This window comes from Anabrus simplex, chromosome 6, assembly GCF_040414725.1.
Source record: "Anabrus simplex isolate iqAnaSimp1 chromosome 6, ASM4041472v1, whole genome shotgun sequence".
NCBI lineage: Eukaryota > Metazoa > Arthropoda > Insecta > Orthoptera > Tettigoniidae > Anabrus > Anabrus simplex.
In genome coordinates this window covers 269,587,309-269,604,862 of record NC_090270.1, presented here as the reverse complement: position 1 = coordinate 269,604,862, position 17,554 = coordinate 269,587,309, and the positions used below count along the sequence as shown (strand labels likewise).

General features: G+C 39.0%; 1 protein-coding gene across 1 annotated transcript in view; it reads right to left on the bottom strand.

Annotated features, from left to right (window-relative positions):
• Positions 1-17,554, bottom strand: part of LOC136876441 (ATPase family AAA domain-containing protein 2) — a 456,642-nt gene that overhangs the window by 382,486 nt on the left and 56,602 nt on the right. The window contains exons 5-6 of the mRNA XM_067150416.2: positions 7,606-7,814; positions 5,402-5,634 (exon numbers count right to left, since the gene is read on the bottom strand). Coding sequence (XP_067006517.2) covers positions 5,402-5,634; positions 7,606-7,814 — 442 coding nt within the window. The remainder of the gene's footprint in view (positions 1-5,401; positions 5,635-7,605; positions 7,815-17,554) is intronic.

Sequence of the window (17,554 nt, the reverse complement as noted above, 5' to 3'; positions counted from 1 at the left end):
TGTCATCTTAGGGCTGCATAGATAGTCTCCAACATCCGTTACGTCATCATCAGGCGGTAGTCTGAAGACTCTGGCTAGCAGGAACAGCTGGGCGGTCTACGTCGGAAAGTCAGCCCCATCACCGATTTAGCCTCTCATATTGTAGCCGTTAGTCATGTGAAAGAAACATTTCCAGCATCGAAATTAATGTCACGACCATAGCCTTCAAAATGTACTACAAAGAAGCTAGATTATAGTTTTGTATCAGGTTATTATAGCAGAAATTCAATGTCAATTTCCCGTAACAGACTTTAACAAGTAAATTATCGAATTAGCTCTTAATTTTTCATTCAGACAATTAGCATACGAGAAGTCTAATTTGTTTTGGTATTTCGCGACGACCTTCAGTTTGTATTCCGACTACTGTCCAAATATTATTTAATTTCTTCTGCTTTTCCGCCTTGATTTTAGGTCAGATATCGGCGTAACTTTAAAAATTCTTCAATGTGCTGGATCTTTAGCTCTTGCTCTTTTATATATCTCCCTTCTTCTTCCCGCGAGGACTATTTTCTTCATGGATGAACTTGCTTCGAAGTCTTACGTAAAAAAATTTTTATTGTTCACTCACTTCTTTTTTTTAACAATTTTTAAAAAAACTTTCTATTATTTTTTTATCACGGCCGCATGGATCCTTTATATCTTTATGTCTAATTTCGTGGCCTAGGCATACTTGATTCGCCAAATGAACATCTTTGCTATCACATTCATGGCCTTCTTGATTTTATGCGTCCGTTATATATATATTCTGAAATCACGGCCTATTTAACTTAATACATTCGTTCTTTTTAGATGTATGGCTCAATTACATAATCTCTGTGATCTCATTACCGTGCATGGCAAATTTTAACGCCGAATGACATCATTCATTCCGTTATTAGGACGATGAAAACGGTACACTGCATTTTAATAGATTCTGTACACCCTTCGCGAACGATAGGTTAGAGATCACGGCTCCGTCAGTCTCACGAAGGTTAGAAAATCAACACGATGCGCCTCGGACAATGTCACAGCGGGCTAAGCGATGCTGCCAACTTAGGAATTAGTTTCAAGACCAGGCTAGTGAAAAGATATTGGTCTGGCTTGGTTAAGTCTGGCTTGTAACAAGACAGCTGGGCGGGGCCAACAAAGTGCCTCTAGCATACCTCACACAAAACACGGTACGACGCGATTAATAACCCTGTGACTAATTAAATCATACCCAGCGCACATTGCGACTATTTTAAATTTCACGATTTTCTCATTTTCAATGAACCCGGCAGCCCTAGCCAGCCAATAGGAACACAGAAAATGGTGGAAAATTTGAGTTCCACAGTGCCTATCGCTCGTACATTCTCGCGTAACAAATTGCCACTACAATATGCTCAAGTATTCAGCTGTCTCCTTAACCCTTTGGATGCTGAACCATAATAGGTCATCATATGCATAGAATGCCAAGCATGTTTCAATGGATTTTGCATCACCGTATAAATGTTTTTATTTATGTCTCAATTTAAAAGATATGGAGTTAAAATTTGGTATGTGAGCTTGATATACTCCAAGGAATATAAACATGTGACTTGCATTTCAAAAAACAAACTTATGTGGAATACTGTGCACAAAAATTCTATTATTTTTTATTTTTAAAAAAAGAAAAACATCATTTGAAATTAATTAACACATTTTACACTAAATATAAAAGTGACTAAGTGATGATATTTAATCGTATCTCTTACCTGGGATCATATATACCAATTTATATTGTTACTGTAGGTCCATTTTCCAATTTATGAACTAATTTCCAAGACCCTTGAACATGTCAAGAGAAAGACAGCAAAAGTGTAACCTGTCAACGATTGGATATTTTATCAATTTTGGGAGAGTAATAGTAATCAATTGAGAGAACTGTGTCTAGTAGCAGTATTTGTTACTACAGAACAGTTCAGAAAATCAGAACATACAAAATCAACTAATAGTGTCAGGAATGAAAGTGTAAAGAACAAATTGAAATATTCTATGGGCAGAGCATCTGGCTGAGGTAGGCCTACATGTTTTGGTCCTGGGATTTCATAAAAATGGTGGGGATGGACAACATTACTTTCAGAGAATATGCATTCAGACCAAGAACAATCTAATTCACAGTCATTGTCATTTTCTTTAGCACTGTGACTGTCATTTTCATCACCACTGTCACTGTAACTCTGATATTGCATGAAAGGTAGTAAGAACATTTGCCAAGGGCATGGCTCATCATTCTCTAGAGCGCTATCTGAAAAACATCATAATCATCACTTTCGCTAAAACTGGAGTCACATCTTCAAAGCAACCCAGAAGTTCCTCAATTTCTTCTCCCGAAATAGGCCTAAGTGACGACATGCCTTGTTGTGATAAATGTACTATTTACAACTTTATTACGACCTAAATAAATTGCGAAGTAACTATAACTACAGTAGAAATAATAATAAACTTAATATATTATGATAATATATCAAATGCGTAAATTAGAACGTAAAATTATTGAAAACAAATCACAACACGCAGACATAAACAAACAAGGAAGCTGCCATATTGGAACAGATTCAGGAAACGCTCCCTCGGTCTTCAAGCCTTTCTTCAGCTAAGCAAAGATGTGACTGTCGCAAGGGAAGAGATCTCTGCTGTACGGCAGGCGATTCATAAGTCCCCGAAGGAAACGGCATAAACTGTCCAGCATGTTGGACGTGTGTTGACATGCATTACTATGGAGTAGAAGCACACCTAGACAGGTCAAAGCACCTTCCTTGCACAAGAATTCAATCATGCCATGCTGTATTCATTTGGACGTAATCATTAAACAAAAATGCAGCTTGTATAAGCGTTCATTACACAAGCAAGCCGAAGAAAAGATTATATAAATATAAGCCAATTTCCAGCTGTCTCACATTGTGTTGCCACTGCCTTTTTGATATGCCGTGCAACTGCGCGACTTTCCGGAAAATTTTGCTTGTAGATAACAAGCAGAAGCGATCATAAAGATGGTGAACGTGCGAAATACATCAGTGAACTGCCGGAAGAGATTCCTACGACTTGGAACATGTGTATACGTGCTGCATAGTAATACGATGCATATACCACGTTTATTAGCAAGAAAAATATACAATGCGTATACAGGGTTTATTCACTGTATAACTATACAAGTGTTAAACAACTGCATAAGGACTTTTTATCAGAAAGACGGTTACTGGACAATAACACAACCAGTGGTGGATAATTCTTTTCGTGCAATGTAAACACTTGAAATAGACACACCGGCAAAATCTGATTCTAGTTTTGCGATACAGTAAAACCTTGTTTATTCGAGAAATCGGACTTCCAATTACGTGATTTCGAATTAACAGCCATCTTGTAATTCAGAAATGCCAACCCTCGCCAGTTATCACGGATTCTGCTTTTCCGCATACTGCCTGCTACGTGATATTGTGGCGTTCCTTAAAATGCTGAATACAAAAGAATTACGATTTCACTCTATTTTCAAATATACACATACCGAAGTGAGTGAAAGTGCGGAAAGCTACCGCTACATGTTACGGAAAATGCGTTCTATCGTGATGCTGAGAAATTTTAAATTTAAATTCTGTAAAATACGGTACAATTTTTTTTTAAAATGAAAAGTCAGTTTAGAATTAAAGGTCTGAATTGTTTTCCATTTAAATATGACATATGGGGACAGTTATCTTCCATCTATGGTTGCATAAGCATACCTATACACTTAGCATCGAAAACTAGGTGAGCCAGGAGCCTGTTGGCAACCTTGACGCAAATAAAACCTGCACCCCAATTTCGTGCCTCAACATATTTTTAAAATATGCGGGAATTATTCGTGTAAATACGGTAATTCATTAAACTGAAGTAAAGTTGATGGATGAGAAATTAGCAATTCTACGTATCTTACCCAAAGTCCATGTTCATCCTATTACTCTGTGAAGCATTTTCATCCTAGAGTATGTACAATCGTCTCCAATTCAAGTGCAGTTTCACTGCCATCATTGTTCCCCTTCCCACAAACTCCATTGTTTGAGACTCAATAGAAAGATTCCTTTTCCAGTGAAAAGATTATCAAAATATTCCTTACACCTATCGAGTGATTACCTACGAACTATAAGGAGTTTGCATGATTTACCCAAAAGACTATTTTCATTTTAATTTCCTTTAAGATCATTTATTACAGTCCACAAAGGTTTCCCTGCTGTCTGACCTAACCACACCAAGTTATTTCCAAAATCTTCCCAAGAATTCCTTTCTGGACTGGGCAATTTTCTGTTCTGTGCTAATTCTTTCCTCCACATCCTGCTGCCTACCTACATTAGCTCTAGTTAGGATCTACTTGCGATATGCCTTTGTTTTGTGTTTATAGGTTTCCCGGACATCATCAATTCACTAAAACATGCAATTTTCCCATCTTTAAATCCACTTATACCAAGGCATTCCCTATAAAATTTACCAGAACATCCCAGTGTGTTGCCCACTTTCTTTCTATATCATCGATTTGCTTTCAGTGTATCACCAATTATGTATCTGTACTTTTACATAATTTTGTTATGCTGAAGATTATCCACCCTTACCCATCTGGAGACAGACTTCACCTCCTATATCTGAGGTCTAATGATATTCAGCTCACTGCATATCAGACAGACGACAACATCTTTGAAAAATAACCTGAATATCCCACAAAACAAAAACAAAAACAAAGAAAACAAACAAAAAAATACAAAAAAAAAAAACATTCAGAAGCTACTCAAGAAGATAGTAAATTAGACTTTTCCACAAAATTCAGCTCCTCCTCTTCCTCTTCAATGGATTGTATGTCCACCGATATTCTACTTGTACTTACTAAGTAAGCAACTTAACAGTGAAGAGTATGTTATGAAGTTTTAATTAAAACAAGAAAGGATTTACAGAGCAAGATGTTTTAAATCTATGCTAGTCCCCACTAACTGGAATCAGAAAAGAAAAAGAAGCTGGAAAACCTGTAGGCCATTCGCCTCTACGAAATTTATGTTGAATTCAATATTTATGTAAAGATATTAGCCCTACAGAAAAAGATGTCTTGGAACAATTATAACATCATGCAACTGACAACACAAGCTTAACGACATGCTTTCAGATCTTAAAGCAATATCATCACAATATTCAGCAGTTACAAACAGAATCCTCGACCATAAGAACCCCATTAAAATAGTTCGTATGTTCTATTTTCATTCAGTCAGCTCTGTGTTATCATTCTCATGTATACTAAACAGAATATCAATACCAAAAATGATCAAAAGCACAGTTTCTTTTCTTTCTTTTTGTAAATCCTAACTCCTGAGAATGCAGCATAGTGGAAGGGGATGGTAGTGTGACTCACATAGTTACTGCGAGGCACACTAGCGCGTTCCTTGCTTACGTCGTCGTCTGCTTGCTCCAGCTCCGAAATGGCCCGCTTCTTCTCATCCACATCTGCTGACCGCTCAGCCACCAATGGCTTGTCCTTGTCCACCATGAACATAGGATAGCCACGTAACGTCTGAGTTCCCAAGATCCATGATGTATTGAAGTTGTCATACAGCAGCTTCCGCTGACGAGTACTCCGACGTACACCTGTTCCACAAAGTTCCAAACAGTAGGTATTACTTTTTCAGAAATGTTCTTCGAAATACATAAGCCAATCAGACAACAGTCCCAAATCTCTTCAATATAAAACAAGCTTTCAATTATTCCTATCATGAACATCTACTAAATGCCGTTGTCTAAGTACAACTTTCTCATTACAGTTAGTTTTATCTATCTTCAAACATACAATATTTTCTATTTCAAATTAACTACCGTATTTTCTCACATACTTAACGCCTTTGCATAATTTAGGCATTCCAATATTTTTGGGCCCCAAGTGGAGAAAATTAAATGTTCACATATTTGTTGCACCCACTTCTTCGAATATTCATCACGCAGCTCCGGATGCGTTTCGAAATTAAGATGTCAACCACTCAAGTAGCAACCTTCCTAATGCAAAAGCGGGCATTCCAAATATAGGGCAAAGTGCTGTTATTAGCCGGCAGCAAATCCCACTGCACTATTCCAGCCTGGTACAAACATATTTTACGAGTGTTTTGGGTACGGGATATTCCGTGATCACAAAATTGTTTGTTAGTCCACAGTGAGCAAGTATTCCAGTAATACTGCATCACATAAACTTGCGGTGATAGGTTACGCCAAATCATACGGGAACAGGGCAGCGGGCCGCAAGTATTCAATGTATAAATGCAACGTCAGCTACCACGGTAACAGAGAAGTGCACTTCAAGCGACCAACAAGTCTCATAAAGCATTTCGTGGACCAAAAAGTGGCAAGCTTCCACAAGTAGAAAAGGAAGTGCTTAAATATGATTTCATTACGCAGTGTTGGATAACCCATTTCTCATGAAATGCTGTATTTTAAAGGATGAGAAATAGCTGCTGCACATGGAATCAGCGTCTCGGATTTGAAGGTTAGCCAAGGCTTGATTAATTTTATGAAGAAAAATGGTCTTTCTCTTCGACAAAGAACAACATTATGCCAAAAAATGACGAATGATTTCATCCATTTTCAACGCTTCGCGATTGAGATGCGTAAAGTGAAGGAACATTTGAACTCCCAAATAGAAACTGCAGGTCAGACGTCAATCAGTTTCCATATTCCACAATGTCGAACAATCGATAAGAAAGGGGCATCCAGTGTTATCGTGCACACCACCGGAAGTGAAAAACAACGATGTTGTACTGCAATGCTTGCTGTAACAACTGATGGCAGAAAGATTGCACCTTACGTTGTTCTAAAACAAAAAACAATGCCAGCATAAATTTTCTGCGAAAGATGCACGTTCGTATCCAAGAAAAACGGTGGATGGACACATCACTCGTACAAGATTGGATACAAACAGTTTGGGGAAATCTAGCAGGGTCCCTCCTTCAATGCCCAGACATTCTCGTGTTGGACAGTTTTCTTTTTTTTTGCTGGTATGTCATTGTTATGACATTATATAAATTGTAGTTTATTATTTCATGTTTATTTCACTTCAGGTCATACTGTCACTTCGTAACAGGAAGAATATTTTCCAGTGTTGGTACTTCAAACCCACGTGTAACTTTTCTGATGTACCCTGTTTCACTTTTCAGAAAAACTCTCACGCCGAAATTTTACGCCAAATGACAAAAACCGCAAATGAGTTGAACCAATTGTGTTTATATTATATGCATCTTTTAAATGTAAGTGAATTGTAAATAATTTTAAATATCTTATTTCCTTGAATTATTTACGCATCCAAAGTTTTCGCCTGTATTTTTCGTCAGAAAAGTGCGTTAATTGTGCAAGAAAATACGGTAGTAACCTGTCACCATGTTTTTTCAAGCTACTTATATAGCCTTCCTCGATAAGAATAGAAAACCCCTCAGTACCTCATCAAAGCCTCAGGCTCAAGAGAGGTTGCCCAGATATCGCCATTTCCTCAATAGAGGATTTGCGTGCAAGGATGTGAGTGTGTCATCATTGGGGATTAAACAAGTAAATAAAAGTAAACCTGCCACTAAGCCTTACCTTCGCCCTCGTGGTTGTCATCTTGTTTAATCTCTAGGCTGCTATCGTGTCCATTCAGCTGTGGCTCGGCAACCTCCTCTGCTAAATGTCGTGGATGCAAAACCCTTGATGACGAACCAGTTGTAACATCTGTAGCACGGCGCCTCACATGTGATCTCCTCACTCTTCGCCGGCATGATGCTCCCCGACGAACCCTGCCAAGGCGTAGGCTTTCATGTGACAAGAAATTTTATTATTAACTAGTCAAAAATCACACTCAAAAGTATAAATGGGAAAGAAATAGGAGAAATACAGGACAGGACAGAACAGAACAGAACAGAACAAAGAAAAATAGTATATGAAATCAAACATACAAAAATAAACATCCACTCAATAAATAACTGAACAAATATATAAAAAAAGAAAAAAAAAAAAGAAACAATAGTAATTTGGGGAAGAACCTACTAGAACACTAGAGAGAAACTAAGACATCCCGACGTACCCTTTACCAAAGCTTAGCCAAAAAGACTTAGCAAAGTATATATTATTTACACACATTTACATGTTTATTTTAATAATAATTAAATCGTCATCTCAACAATGTCATCCCGCATAAGCAAAAGTCAGCTACTTTAACACTGGGACGCCAATTTGTACGATAATGTGCATCTTCCAGTTGAATATCAGCGATTAACAAGTCAGCGTTCAGCATGTCATTCGAGCATTGTTTTGGTCTGCCATCAAACATCGATCATCGACTTGGAGGGTTCTCTGAACCACTAACATTATCTCCTCTCCCGCATCATGTGGAAAGGACACAATGCCTATCTGTTGTACTGTGTCATTTGGTACATAGTTTAGCAGGTTAACCTCCAGTGAACAAGGAGCAATGTGCATCTCCATCACATGAAGACAGCACTCTGCAGATTTGGTGGTTGGCCAGCATTCAATTCACGTACAGTAACTGGGCAAATCACTGTCCAATAGATTTTGAACTCCAGTCGAATCGGCATATTCTCGTCACCCAAGACCTATGCAACACTTTTTGTGTGTATGTAGCCTCTGAAGAGGCCTGGTGCAGGTCTTTTGAGATGACGCCACGTAGGCAACCTGCACGTCTAATTTTTCCATTGTAGCCAGGTCGTGTTAACTCTCGCCCATACATCACGGTCAATATCACCGTCGTTTTGTAAGTGAGATCCCAGGTACCAAAAGGAAGTCGCCTTCTTCATATCATCTCAGTTTGCTTCAACAGAGCCTGCAATGGAAACAGTGTCCAGGTACTCAATTTTTGCAAGGTTCAGACAGGGAGCAAACAGGCCGAAATGACCGCAATAGGTCTGGACTTCCTGTTGTAGCTCTCCATTGGTGGTGGCCATGAGCAAAATATTCTCTGGATAGTGTGTTTCACTTAGATGCAAGTCTCGCAAGAAAGTGTCCACGACCAGGGCAACACCAAGAGTGCTGAACCTTGGATGAACTCCTACCTTCACAGGGAAGCTTCCTGATGTTTCAGCAGGACATTGCATTCTGCTACTGGTGTTGACATATAACATCTCTACCCAGTTTACAAGCAGCTCTGGGATTCCATGGTCACACAGTGCATACCATATTAACCCATGCGGCACCTGGGCAAATGCTTTCTCCAGCTTGAAGAAGGCCCTTTGACGTACACACATACATACTCCCCTTGTCAATTAATGACCCCTGAAATGTCCTTCCTAAACATTTTTCTGAATTTAAAGTACATATGTCTACCCATCCATTTTCACCTTAAAACTCATACAATGTTTGCCTCATGTTATCTCTACCTGACATTTCTGTTCTATTCAATTTTCAACAAAGTACCTTCAATCTCTCCTTACTTCCAAAACAATTTCCAAACTCTTACCTCTTTCTAACATACACCTCCTTATTAATTTATTTTTCTGCTAATGGGTCTTTACCATTCCTTACTAACATAAAGGTACATATCTATTTTCACACTCCACAGCTGGATACATTTTTATTTTTCATTTTTTACTGATCACTTTTTAAGAACTCCCCAACGCCATTCTGATCAACCATGTGGTATTTGGTAGACAAATACGCTTCAGCGGAGCTTTTAAAAGTAGGAAAGATCATAATACGAAAATAAAGTTGGAATTCACGAGGACAAATTGGGGCAAATATTCATTTATAGGACGAACAGTAAGGGATTGGAATAAATTATCAAGTGAAATGCTCGATAAATTTTAAGGTTCTCTGAAAATTTTTAAAAAAGCTACGTAAACAACTGATAGGGAATCTCCCACCTAAGCGACAGCCCTAAATGCAGATCATAGATGACTGACTGGATTTTTTATTTATACAGCCTAATAGCCCTAATTTTACAACCTTCCTTCCTACCACATTTATTTTATAAATACAGAACAGCATCTTCGTGATTGCGACTGTCCTTGTCATATTAGCTTACTTACGACGTGTTTGGCCATGCTTTCTGTCATTCGCATTACCTTTCCCTAATTAACATTTCGTAAATTAAGGTCAACAACTACAATAATGTTCCTTTCTACGTTCTTCCCCATATAACCCATTATCGTAACAAATAATTCCATGTCAGCATCAGAACCACCCCTTCCAGGTCTCTACACCCCAAAAACATCAAGTTGCCTATTATCTTCAGAGATAAGCCTTACACATACAATTTAATGTTTCTCATCCTTTATTTTTTCATAGCTTACAAATTCTTCTTTCACCATTATGAATACCTCCTCCTACATTCCTACCCTATCTCTACAATTAACACTAAAAAATTCCGCATCCATAATATCACTTCTCAGCCATGATTCAACTCTCATTCATTCTCCTGTCATATCTGATAAACGCAAACAACTTTATGTCGTTCTAACTTTTCTTCCAACAACCTATACTCTCGTTACTGCTCCTTAGTCCACCCCATTTCCCTGAACGTACCACCCTTTAACTTTTCTAAACTAGCTCCGTAACTTATACATAGCAATGCCGTTCAAAAGAAGGCCATCTGAGCAGAGTGTAGATCCCCATTTCCTACCCATTACCATCTACAAATCTCTCTTCTATTTCCCCACTAACCCACTCCATAGTGTCATTTAAATCCCTGATCACCCGCCAGTCAATATCCCTCCTACACAATATTCTACTGATAATCTGCCCTCCCGTAAACTTCTCGTGCACTCTCAATCAGATTCCGCATGTTCTCCACTGTACTAGTATCTATTCCAGCTTACTTTACATTGTTGGTACCAACATAAAAAATTGTCACCTCTAACCTCAACACCTACCTTACTCTAATTCCTAGATAACACTCTACCCTACTTCATTTTCCTCCACGTACTTAACAATCACCCGTGACAAGAGCCTCAAATCCACCCACCTTATTAAGTCCCCTCCACTCCTGGTCTCCCTTAACTTCCCTGATGGCTGCAGAAACTACTTCCTCCTCTCTTCTCTCCTTTTAACAAATTCATTCCACCTAGCTCTTCCTATTCTCTTTCCTCTGTTTCCCCTTTCCTACCATTACCTTTTCCCTTGACTCACTTGCTCTCCGGTAACACTTTCCTGTTCTCCATCTTCCCTCTGCTGTTTTACCTGCAGTGATTCATACAGATTCCTCACAAATATCTCTCCCGAACTCACTTCCTGACGGGGAGCCTAAGCCTTCACTTTCCTTTCCCTTAAAACATTAGCCCACACCTGTCTTCCAGACCTTCTCAACCTTCTTCTCCCTCTCCCTTGCCTCCTGTAGTACCATTTATACTGATCAAGAGACTTACTTCCATTCTTGTTCCCTGGACTACAAGAAAATAATTTTATTCCAAAGTAATGTTCTATTATTTTTGGTACACTAAAATAGGAACAATGCAAAAGTAATAATATCACAAAAAATCAAACAAAGGAATAAACAAGAGATTAACCAAATATAATAAAATGATAATTAAAATGGAAGGAAGGGATTTGCCTGACATTCGATTTTGACATTTCAGATGACAAGATGGCATCCAATTCTTTGAATACAGAAGGTATGTGAATATTTGCTTCATATCTTGCAGCTCACAAGATCAAGACAAATTGTTTCAGTGTATCTTTCAATATTAAATCCAAACCATACGATATCTCAATTTTCTTGGGCCTCAATGCAATGCCCCATTTGGCAGGAATCTTACACAATCCAATCCACTTGCAGTTATCGTCTTCCAGCTGAATACGTGTAAGCATGAATTCCTACATCATGATAATCCTCAGTAGCAACATCCTCTCCCAGTTCAGGATTCTGTACTTCCTGTCCTTCCACCATTCCTCTTCAAACACACTGCCACGGTTGATTCCTCTGTCCTCAATGCACTCCCTCCCTGTATCTTCTATCTAGTTCTGGACCGATGTGAAGTCCTCTTCCCGGTCATTATTACCTGGTATGGCAGCTTTGACTTTCTCATCACGAGTCCAAACCACATTATCTTCTCTGAATTAATCGTGCTGCACAATCTCTCAACACCAAAACCTTTGTCTTACCACTTCATTGTATAACTTGTCTCATTGAGGTTTTCCCAGTATGCTTCTTAGGAACCTAATTTTAGTTGCTTTGTTCCTACTCTTGCTTCTCTTGGTCAATGACAAGGCTGCTATCACTTCCTACAATCTTTCTAAATTCACATAAATATCAACATTACAGTACAAAAGAACATCTGGAACAATTATAACAATTTAACATCTAAACATAAAATTACTCTTTCCTCAGTCAAAAAATATCTGAATGAAGCAATTATAGGAGAATTACATTAATTAGAAAATGCTACATGCAAAAGCTAACTTAATGGGATGAAATGAAATGCTGTGTGGCCTCCGGAGAGGCCTAGTGCAGGTCTTTTGAGACTCCCGTAGGCGACCTGCACATCGTGATGAGGAAGAAATGATGAAGACTGCACATACACCCAGTCCATGTGCCAGTGGAATTAACCAATTATAGTTAAAATTCCCAACCCTGTTGGGTAACGAACCCAGGACCCCTGTGACCAAAGGCCAGCACGCTCACCACTTACCCATGGAGCTGGACAGAATGCAATTGGAATGTAAAAATCAAACGCAGAATCACACTAGAAGAGTATTTTTGAAATTGAAACATTTTGTGTGCAACCACGGCTTCAGATTCAAAATATGCGGTGTCATGAATTATTGTGTGTTACTAGGACTCCTTAACAGTATCATATAGTCACTAAAGCCTTTATCAATGAAGGAACTCCAGATATTTAAAATGAGGATGTATCACAAAATGATCCCAGTCTTATGAACAGGCCATATCACCAACAAGGAGGTACTCTGTCTTGCCGGGAAATCGGTAGCACAAGAACAACGCCAATTACGGTCATAAGTTCAGAAATTATAAATACAACTGATCACAGAAGGCGAGATCCTTTCCAACAGAACACACAAGACCTAGGCCACAATAGCTCAATTGGTAGAACCTCTTAACGCTAAATCAGAAGACTGAGTTTTCGGTTTGACATTTTTGTTGTGTACTAAACATCTCTTTGGCATGTACTACACCGGGTGGTCATCAGCCCCTTGTGATATAGTTTTATGTATCCCGCTGCTTTTACTACAATTGTGAAATACCTGCCTGGGATGTGGTAAGGTTACATACTTGACAGCTTACACAGACTGATTTGTTTCTTCATTTGGCCCTGTAAAGGGATGTATGTTTTGTGGCAAGGGTATGGAGCTAGTCTCTCTAAACCAGGGTAATATAATGAGATGTATTATGGGCTAGAAGACAGTAGGAATCATAAACACCATTATTAATTCATTATGTGTACCTAAAATGAACCTATGAAACAAATAGATACGGAGAACACGTACCTTACAAGAAGAGGTGCACACAGACCGGGAGCAGGGAGGCTGGGAACTGTGCATGCATGTCAAACCTCACAGTACTTGGCAAGGTTGCAGTAGGAGATATGACAGTGGACAGTGCTCAAAGGTTTGAAACCCGCAGAAGTGTATTTTCTTTTAAAAATTTTTATCACCAATTGCCTGGGATGTCGTAAGGATACATACTTGATAGCTCACACAGACTGATTTGTTTGTTCATTTGGCCCTGTAAAGGGATGTATGTATTGTGGCAAGGGTATGGTGCTGGGTTGGACGAGGATGAGGAGGTGATGGTCTATGGCTTGGACACAGGCAACCAGTTAACTATCGTTGTACATATTCCATGCTTCATAGACCACAGGTACGGCAAAATGGGCTCTACTGAAACGATAACATGGGATGGCAGGTTGAGGAAAGTCATAACACAAAGTTTAGTCACTGCCTTGTGATGTTTTCTAGCGGCGAGTACGAGGATACACCACTCATCTCTAAACAAGCTAGTTAGAATGTATACCAGGCACAATGCCTACACCAAGAACGCTACCCAGATAGACAACAACTGACAGACATGACATTTCAGCGTGTGAAAAAACATCTGCAGGCTACTGTGTCCCTGAGAAGATCACTGCCTGTTCGAAATAATCCTGCGACATCTCTGCTCACAATGAAAAGATTGTATTGGATGCTATCCATCATAATCTTCACACTAGCACACCGACCACTGTACAGGAAACAAACATCAGCCGGGCGTCTGTTATTCGGATACTGCATAGCCAGCAGTTCCACTTGTACCATCCGCACTTAACCCTTAGCCCTCTTGTTTCTATTTTTCTTAACACTCCTGCCTCTCCAGCTCCAATTAAGAACCTGCTTGCAGACGGATAAGAGACAGCACAAACATACAGACAGCATATTTATAAAAAATCAAATAAAGCAAACACAAAATGAATATAATACAAGCACAATACAATATTCAGGTGCAATGTTCAGCATTTTTAAGCCTGAAATTATCTCAGTCACCTTTTATCTGTAATCGTGCAATGTGTGAAACTTCTCAAAGCACTCGCCGGAATGTAATCCAGGCTTTTTTTTACAAGTACTGCGGAAAAACACTGTCTCACATCGTAATTCAGGCTTACTGTTCATTGCCATACTTAGAATTACGTCTAAAAATGTTTTGAATTCAGGAAGAGCAACATCTACACACGACCTCCAATTAGACTCACGTCTGTGGGGCATAACTATTTGAATGTTTACACTGGTATACCAGTTAGTCTCGCGCACAATTTCCAACAGTAACGCTTCAGTCATGAATAATTGAAATAAGTCGAGTTCATTGTTAGGTTTATTCCCTTCCGGTGGCTTATAATCTTACATACCTGTGAATGGGGTTCTTTTTAATTCCAAGTCCTTGTCACAGTATTCCCTCCAGCCATCAGTAGAGGTACCAGCACTGCCATTTAGCATACTTTTCTCATTATCGGAACTTCACTCAACTCACCAACACAATCTCGTTCCGCAATATCTCCCTCACATTTTAATTGAAAATCACTATCACTGAAAGTCTGGCTATTTCCTTCTCATGCTGCTCAAACGACGCCATGTTGCTAAACAACGTCTGTTTACAAACTCGCATCACTGCCTGTTTGAAATAATAATGTGATTCGCACAAAGCCTGATTTCAAAGAATTTATAGCTATACATGGCTTCAAATTGTCATTGAAAGATGGCAGTAGTTTACTGTACCTGTAATTCATGCATGCATAACGCGACAAAGGAGTTATATAGGGTAGAAAATCATGTCGGGCATTGCCCGACATAGGATCTACGCAGGATTCTCATTGTCGGGCATGGCCCGCCGCGTGAGTGCTAAGGGTTAAACCAGGAGCTTCATGGTCATGATTATGAAGCCCGGGTGGAATTTCTGTCAATGAACCCTACAACATGTGGACATTCATCCGCCTTCCCTCGACCAACCTATTGGACGAAGTGCGGTTCCACGACAATGGAACCGTTAATCGCCATAATACGCATTACTGGAGTGTGGATGATCCCCATTGGTTATGACAGGTAACCTTTCAGGTACAGTGTAGTGAAATTGTATGGTGTGGCAAAGTGGGTAATTACCTCATTGATCCCCATTTGTTTGAGGAACCTCTGAGAGGAGAACACTATGTGCAGTTACTCCAAGAAGAATTAACATTGATTTTGATCGCTTCAGGATGTGGTTTCAATATGACAGAGCTCCACCGCACACAACAGTAATCGACCAGAACTATCTTCATGTGATGTATCCTAACAGTGAAACCTTGATAGTGCGTTCCTCATTAACATGTTTTTCCTGCTTAACACGTCAATTTGAAGTCCGATTTTTATGGTATTGAATCTATATCTTAAAATAACTCACTGCGTCACGAAAATTCACTATTACCACTTAGTACGATCAAATATTTCCTAGCTCTGGAAATGTTATTTATAACCCTTGTGAAAGAAACGCTATTTCCAACTCTGGTAATACCCGCCACCACAGTTGCGTGATTACAGGAAAAGACCCTGAATATCTGAACTTCACAGGATAAGTTGCACCTTTAGGGAGCAAGCCGGTAGCCTCAGGAATGTTCAGTTTTGCTTGCTGGTTAGCAGTGACGTTGCTGCAAAACATTGAACCTGTTTGAGCATGTATTTTGGATTCCATAAAGAAGCAAAAAATTTACTTCGTGTTCAGTGGTACAGTTTAGTGAACGGTGCTAGAAGCGATCGCCATTCCTCCTACCTAAATATTTTGGACTTGGTGTATACCATTGAAATTCGTATCTCTCAGCTTCTTGCCAACAAACTCTGTTTTTTATATTTAACAATCTAGTGCCCTGCGTTACATGTGTAACAATGGGAATTTAGTATTTTCTTGCTGCAATGAAACATCTCTGCCGCTAATGCCCATTGTGACAGATCAGTAACAATACATACCATGAAGTTTTCAATTATGCATAGAATTTTTATAGAATAATCATATAAATATCATTCTCAATGAAGATAATTGTTTTCCTATAGAGACCTATCCTGGGCAATAGAGGATTAAAGTGGTCTATCTTACCACGTTCACTTCGACTTGAAGTATATTCTGGTGCGATGTGTGTACGGTGCAGCGCCCTAGTGACTAACTCTTGAAGTTCTGATAACTGCACACTTATGTCTCAGCCAATCAACAAGCGGCTCGTAAGCCGCCTGGTGCATGCTCACTTACTGGCTTGGTGAAGCCATGGGATTCCGAGTGATGCTGCTATGAAAGGCAGACATGTGGAAGGGCTTTGCAGCGCGATGTCGTGGATCTGTGATATAGATCCAGGTTGAAACTCACCTTCTAGGGGCATTGTGGCCCACTGAGTTTGTGGAGTTGTCTTATTTATTTTATTTACTAGTGTTGATTTAGTTGCAAATTTCTTCAGTTTTTGTCGAGAGGAAAGTAGCTTCCTTGGGAGCTGTGTGATTTGCCTGGTTATCCTCCAAAATTGCAAGTTTATCTGTTCTTTTCTGTGGGAAATCGGTCAAGAACGTGTTTTAAAAGAAGGAAAAATGTATTGATTGTTCCACAAAATCCAAAATTGAACCTCTAATACAGTGAGTCTCGACCATCATAATAATAATAATAATAATAATAATAATAATAATAATAATAATAATTACTATTATTATTATTATTTTGGTGTCTGGGTTAGTGTCTGTTCGGCTAATATCTTCAGCGGTTTCATCTACTAAATTTCATCTAGATTTGAGGAATATGCTCGGTATCTATGATTTTTCAAGATTTTAACTTCAATTTTTATTAATATGATTATTATCCGTATGCAAACTGATTGTTAAAAATTGACTTGTGAATCACGGATGGTCCACGCAAGGTTGCCTCTTAATCTGCCTAATTCTTTACTGATTTTTTCTCGTTGGACTTTAAAGTTTAGTTCCTACCTTATTCTTTTAGGTTTATCTTTTGCCTATTTTATTTTGGGGCCGGATCTGTTTAGTTTTTGGTTAGGCGGACATGTTTGTTTTGGATGCTCTAGCAATGTGTTGTTGATGTGATTGTTGT